The 7,648-nt window shown below is 29.0% G+C and overlaps 1 protein-coding gene across 1 annotated transcript in view; it reads right to left on the minus strand.

Moving 5' to 3' along the window:
- Nucleotides 1–7,648, minus strand: part of LOC111641783 — a 35,296-nt gene that overhangs the window by 16,295 nt on the left and 11,353 nt on the right. Inside the window, exons 2-3 of the mRNA XM_023388000.1 lie at nucleotides 774–816; nucleotides 533–703 (exon numbers count right to left, since the gene is read on the minus strand). Coding sequence (XP_023243768.1) covers nucleotides 533–703; nucleotides 774–816 — 214 coding nt within the window. The remainder of the gene's footprint in view (nucleotides 1–532; nucleotides 704–773; nucleotides 817–7,648) is intronic.

Below are 7,648 nucleotides of genomic sequence, written 5' to 3' on the forward strand. Positions count from 1 at the left end.
TAGAATGTTTCAAATTTATAAAAATATATCATTTATTATATGAACACTAATTAAAATTTATAAATTTTATAGAATATTGTAAAACAGATTCAAATTTCCCATTCAAAATCAAAAATGTGATTATCAACCTTTACAGGTTAATTTCTCTGAAAACAATTGTGATTTAAAAAAGAAATTACAGTATTTTAAATAGCCTGATTTAAATCTGGCAATCGTTTGGTTCCATTATAAAGTATTGGGCTTTTAGATGTTTATATATGTTAATAAAAAGTATTTTAACATATATAAACATCTACATAAAATCATACATTTTCAATTTTATTTAATACAATATAGTAATAATTTTATAAAATATACAATCCACAAATCTCGGACTTAGTCAAGCAGGAACTAAATATCACTTTTTGAATGTTTTTGTTTGAAAAATGATATTTGATTCTTGCTGGACTAACTCTGAAGTTTATGGATCGTATATTTTGTACTCCTTTCGCCCAATTCTGACTTTTAAGAATTATTACTAATAATTTTATACCTGATGAATAACTTGTAACCATTATGTTAAAACTGGGTGATTTTGAGATAGATATATTTTCATCATCCAATATATATGAAATAACATCGACTACAAAAGGAGCATCGTTTTCTGTTGTGAGAATAGTTGGTTCAACAGATGTCCAGTTTGAAAAGTCAAATACTTTACATTCTGTAAATTTTATAAAATAAATATATATACACTATATTTTATATCATACATGATACAAAATTTTACTTACCTGTATTATTATAAATAGAACAACTATATGTTTGATTTTCTGCCTAAAAATACAAAGTTTTAATTTAATTTTCAGTTATATTATATAACGTAATGCATAACATATTATAGTGTACAACAAAATGCCTATTAAGATTTATATACTTTTTTTATTCTTTCCCTTGTGAATACTAAGAGGATCTTTTAATCAAACTCATTGTGGGTTCAAACAGTCTACCAGTGATAATGGCTGGGTAATGGCAAACAAAGCTCGACATATCCAGGACAGACTACCCAAGGGTTCTGACCAGATTTGATCCCATTTCTCCTGAAACAATAAGCTGTGGAGCTCTCAACCGTCTACTTTTTATGCAGACAATCAGCTTTTTGAGGATGCTGTTTTCATGTCTGCTATGTTTGACATTTGTCTTTTTTGTCTTAACTTCAAATTATCAATCTTCAATTAAAAGGTATTTTTTATTTTATGCTTTATTTCAATAACAATAATTTTTAAAAAATTTTTTGAGGGAGTTTAATGGTTTTCTTTTGAAAAATATAATAGCTTTTCCAACATACATTGCATGATTTGTTTCCAAATGTCTTTAAAAGCTTGAAATCTGAAAATGTTTTACTACAAATAATATAAAATGAGAGATGCTTGCCATTAATTTCCTTATATGAAAATTCATATTTTAAAAATTCTGCAACTTATTTCATTTTCTTACAATTTATTTATTTTTACTTGTTCTATCATTTACACATTAAAGCCCTTTTTGTAATTTAATTGACAATCAATTGAACGTTGTTTATATTTTTTCTTTAGCTGCCAAAGAAAAAATAAAATATATATGTTAAAAAAATATATATATATATAAAACTGTCTCAAACATTAGTCAAAGAATCAAATATTTTATCATAACATTTTCTAACAATACTAATACAGAGGATGAGATGTTTGATTTTACTAAGTTTTAATTTTATTTTAAAATTGATTTTTTGATTGACCTTGTGAGACTGAAAGAGTATGCAGAAATCTTTTTCTGACTAAGGCCTGGACACCACATTACCTGAAAACAAATTCAGAAACAGAACTGAAAAATAGAGTTTTTGTTATAAGTAATAGATATGTATATATAGAGTTTTTGCTGTCAATTATGTTTACATTTTAACTTGACCAAAATGAACATTACACAGAAATGCACCACCCGTTGATCAGTTCTGTAATCCCTGTACACTTTCCATTTCTGCTCAGCTTTGTTCCCTATTTAAAGCATTTTCTAACTAAATGATTCCACTTTAGGATCTCTGTGCAGTATACCAAACTTTCCAGATTTCATGCCAATTGTTGTTCATAGTGTTTTAATGATGCATCCTTAAATTTTTTGTATTTTTTGTTGTATAGACATCTGTATTTTCTGACTTCTTCAATAAATACTTCTAAATTGATTCTCATTCTCTTTGCTATACTTTCTACCATTAAAACAATATTACACATGAATATTAAAATGCTACACATCACAAATCTGTGTGTTTTTATTGGTTGCAGTACGACAGAAAAGTTAAATAATTTTTAACTCTGCTTTTGGTCTTGTTTCTGTCCAACTGAATGTTCCAAAACTGAAAGTTTCGTCAGTTTGGTTATCAGCTTTATAATTCTGTTGCAGATTTAGGTGATGTGGAGTCCAGGCTTAACTTCTTATTCAAATCTTCTCTAATGATCCTTTGTTTTATCAGTTGTGATATTTTAAGTTGCTTGGATATCATACTCTTTAACATCATCAATTTCCTACTTAACTGCTGAAGTTCTGACAAGACATCCTTCTGGATGATGAAAACCCATTTTTTTTTTTTTTTAAATCTTAGCTCATTAAAATTAATAATGCTGCATATAGATTTGAGAAATTACAATACTATTATTATACACTTATTTTAAAATGCAACAGGATGACAAACCGAGTTTCTATCATTGACTGCCAAAAATAATCAAATTTCTTTGGCATTTTTGAGTAAAAAATGAGATACTTTGGAAGTAGAATGTAAAATGATTGCTTAGCAACAAAATACAAACTTTTATGCAACAGTTTGTTCCATTTGAAATTACACTTCAATTCAAACTGAGTAAAATAGCATGCTTTACCCTTTGTATATATTGAAATTTGTAAATAAAAAAATGTGTATGTATTTGATTTTTGGTATTTTATATAAAAAAAAACAGCAGCAGCTTACCTGTTTAAATTACATTTGGCCAAAATGTTTTTCCTCATTTTGCATTTTGATCTGGCATGTAATGTGCAACTCATAGAACTAACATAGAGATCTGGGAATATAATGGTATGAAACGACACTGTGCAGATATGAGACTATTACAAGTTTTTATTAAACTTAAGATTTTAGTGTAAATAATATTTACCACTAAAAAATCAATCACACAATGTGCAAATGACTGAAATGTTGGTATAGTTTTTTTTACTGTATCTAATCTTTCTACTTAACTATCTCAAGAAGTTGTTTTGGTATAGACTTGCATATGTCCATGATTATAACTTGAAATTAGTACCTGAATACCTGACTGATTAATCAGGTCTTCATGGTCGTTGTTGATCTTGGCATATCTGCATTCTAAAAGATGCCAAATAATTTCTACAATACTTGGATCTGAACTTTTCTTTCGGGTCATTTCAGAACATTCATATTGTTGGCTAGATGACCCATTACGCTTTGTGTGTTGATACATTATCCTGTTGCCTTATTCATTTTTTGTAGCCAAACTGATGCTTGATTCATGGGAGAAACATGTGCTTGAATGTTGTTCGATAAGCACTGCTATTATACTTCTGATTGACAACTTTTACATTAGATTTGTCATTGAAATGACTGCCTTCTAAAATCATAACACTTCCTCCATGCTGCTGGTGATAGCTTGGTGCAGTGAATCATAACTGAGAATATGCATATCATCTGAATCATCTGGAATTTGCCCATCACCATCTCTCTAAAGTTACTAATTATAATATGGATGTTTTTTTCATATGGAAAGTAATTTTCTCTGAGTGGCTAGACAACTTGTGTAGCAGTGACTTCATTGCATTAAGATGAAACGTTTCATGATAATACAATGATGTCACTGATAAAAAGCTTTAAACCTTCACTCTGTTCATCAAATAGTCTGTATTTTAGTTTAAGAAAAATAGAAATTTTGACATCAGAGAAATATCTTAGAGGGATAAACAGCATGTGTTTAACTACCAAATAAATGTTAGTACTAAATATTACACAAGTTTCATGTAGCGATGTTCTCCTTGTAAGTTAATAATGTCCATTGAGTAGCTGTTGTTCAATTGAAACATTTTGTTTTTCTAGGCTGATATAACTGTTCTTTCTCCAATCATCTGTTTCTCAAATCATAACTAAATAGGTCTGTAGCCATTCTAGTTTTGCTTCATCTAGTGTTTTGGTAAATTCAACAGATGCCTTGGATATTTCTGGCCCTTTTTCATTCTCTGATATATTCCTTTTATTTTTCCTTTCTGTATGATCTTTGCTGATCCTTCCATCCTTTGCATATGGTGTAAGTTGTTAATTTTCAATATTTAGCAAAGTTTTCAATTATTTCTTTCCATTTCTCTTAACTTTAATAGTTTATACCTTATCTTTACTATCTTTTCTCAGGCAGTTCTATGTATAATTTTTTCTTTTACTTCAGTTTCCAGTTTCATAAACCATCCTTGCATTGTTTCACAATGAGCTATTTTTATTGCTGTTTTAATTTTTGCTTATTTAGCTATAGCTTTTTTTCCATACTGGGTTGAAATATATTTGCAATTCTTTAAATGCTAACTTTTTGCATCAATAGACTGTGTTTCTGACTTTCATTATCATCGTTATCTGGTTTATTTAATTTTTGGGCAACTCAGTCTCTCTCTTACTGCTGCTGTTAATATCTTCTTAATTTTCTATTATTTGTTCTCTATCACTTTATCATAATCAATTTTTTCCCTCTTTCTTATATTACTTTTGTTTATATTCCTTTTTTTTTTCTGTTGCTTTGTAACTCATGTTGTGCAGTATACCAAACTTTCCAGATTTCATGCCGATTGTTGTTCATAGTGTTTTAATGATGCATCCTTAAATTTTTTGTATTTTTTGTTGTATAGACATCTGTATTTTCTGACTTCTTCAATAAATACTTCTAAATTGATTCTCATTCTCTTTGCTATACTTTCTACCATTAAAACAATATTACACATGAATATTAAAATGCTACACATCACAAATCTGTGTGTTTTTATTGGTTGCAGTACGACAGAAAAGTTAAATAATTTTTAACTCTGCTTTTGGTCTTGTTTCTGTCCAACTGAATGTTCCAAAACTGAAAGTTTCGTCAGTTTGGTTATCAGCTTTATAATTCTGTTGCAGATTTAGGTGATGTGGAGTCCAGGCTTAACTTCTTATTCAAATCTTCTCTAATGATCCTTTGTTTTATCAGTTGTGATATTTTAAGTTGCTTGGATATCATACTCTTTAACATCATCAATTTCCTACTTAACTGCTGAAGTTCTGACAAGACATCCTTCTGGATGATGAAAACCCATTTTTTTTTTTTTTTAAATCTTAGCTCATTAAAATTAATAATGCTGCATATAGATTTGAGAAATTACAATACTATTATTATACACTTATTTTAAAATGCAACAGGATGACAAACCGAGTTTCTATCATTGACTGCCAAAAATAATCAAATTTCTTTGGCATTTTTGAGTAAAAAATGAGATACTTTGGAAGTAGAATGTAAAATGATTGCTTAGCAACAAAATACAAACTTTTATGCAACAGTTTGTTCCATTTGAAATTACACTTCAATTCAAACTGAGTAAAATAGCATGCTTTACCCTTTGTATATATTGAAATTTGTAAATAAAAAAATGTGTATGTATTTGATTTTTGGTATTTTATATAAAAAAAAACAGCAGCAGCTTACCTGTTTAAATTACATTTGGCCAAAATGTTTTTCCTCATTTTGCATTTTGATCTGGCATGTAATGTGCAACTCATAGAACTAACATAGAGATCTGGGAATATAATGGTATGAAACGACACTGTGCAGATATGAGACTATTACAAGTTTTTATTAAACTTAAGATTTTAGTGTAAATAATATTTACCACTAAAAAATCAATCACACAATGTGCAAATGACTGAAATGTTGGTATAGTTTTTTTTACTGTATCTAATCTTTCTACTTAACTATCTCAAGAAGTTGTTTTGGTATAGACTTGCATATGTCCATGATTATAACTTGAAATTAGTACCTGAATACCTGACTGATTAATCAGGTCTTCATGGTCGTTGTTGATCTTGGCATATCTGCATTCTAAAAGATGCCAAATAATTTCTACAATACTTGGATCTGAACTTTTCTTTCGGGTCATTTCAGAACATTCATATTGTTGGCTAGATGACCCATTACGCTTTGTGTGTTGATACATTATCCTGTTGCCTTATTCATTTTTTGTAGCCAAACTGATGCTTGATTCATGGGAGAAACATGTGCTTGAATGTTGTTCGATAAGCACTGCTATTATACTTCTGATTGACAACTTTTACATTAGATTTGTCATTGAAATGACTGCCTTCTAAAATCATAACACTTCCTCCATGCTGCTGGTGATAGCTTGGTGCAGTGAATCATAACTGAGAATATGCATATCATCTGAATCATCTGGAATTTGCCCATCACCATCTCTCTAAAGTTACTAATTATAATATGGATGTTTTTTTCATATGGAAAGTAATTTTCTCTGAGTGGCTAGACAACTTGTGTAGCAGTGACTTCATTGCATTAAGATGAAACGTTTCATGATAATACAATGATGTCACTGATAAAAAGCTTTAAACCTTCACTCTGTTCATCAAATAGTCTGTATTTTAGTTTAAGAAAAATAGAAATTTTGACATCAGAGAAATATCTTAGAGGGATAAACAGCATGTGTTTAACTACCAAATAAATGTTAGTACTAAATATTACACAAGTTTCATGTAGCGATGTTCTCCTTGTAAGTTAATAATGTCCATTGAGTAGCTGTTGTTCAATTGAAACATTTTGTTTTTCTAGGCTGATATAACTGTTCTTTCTCCAATCATCTGTTTCTCAAATCATAACTAAATAGGTCTGTAGCCATTCTAGTTTTGCTTCATCTAGTGTTTTGGTAAATTCAACAGATGCCTTGGATATTTCTGGCCCTTTTTCATTCTCTGATATATTCCTTTTATTTTTCCTTTCTGTATGATCTTTGCTGATCCTTCCATCCTTTGCATATGGTGTAAGTTGTTAATTTTCAATATTTAGCAAAGTTTTCAATTATTTCTTTCCATTTCTCTTAACTTTAATAGTTTATACCTTATCTTTACTATCTTTTCTCAGGCAGTTCTATGTATAATTTTTTCTTTTACTTCAGTTTCCAGTTTCATAAACCATCCTTGCATTGTTTCACAATGAGCTATTTTTATTGCTGTTTTAATTTTTGCTTATTTAGCTATAGCTTTTTTTCCATACTGGGTTGAAATATATTTGCAATTCTTTAAATGCTAACTTTTTGCATCAATAGACTGTGTTTCTGACTTTCATTATCATCGTTATCTGGTTTATTTAATTTTTGGGCAACTCAGTCTCTCTCTTACTGCTGCTGTTAATATCTTCTTAATTTTCTATTATTTGTTCTCTATCACTTTATCATAATCAATTTTTTCCCTCTTTCTTATATTACTTTTGTTTATATTCCTTTTTTTTTTCTGTTGCTTTGTAACTCATGTTGTGCAGTATACCAAACTTTCCAGATTTCATGCCGATTGTTGTTCATAGTGTTTTAATGATGCATCCTTAAATTTTTTGTATTTTTT

This window comes from Centruroides sculpturatus, unplaced genomic scaffold (assembly GCF_000671375.1).
Source record: "Centruroides sculpturatus isolate CEXI.00-Female unplaced genomic scaffold, Cexi_2.0 scaffold1567, whole genome shotgun sequence".
Taxonomy (NCBI): domain Eukaryota; kingdom Metazoa; phylum Arthropoda; class Arachnida; order Scorpiones; family Buthidae; genus Centruroides; species Centruroides sculpturatus.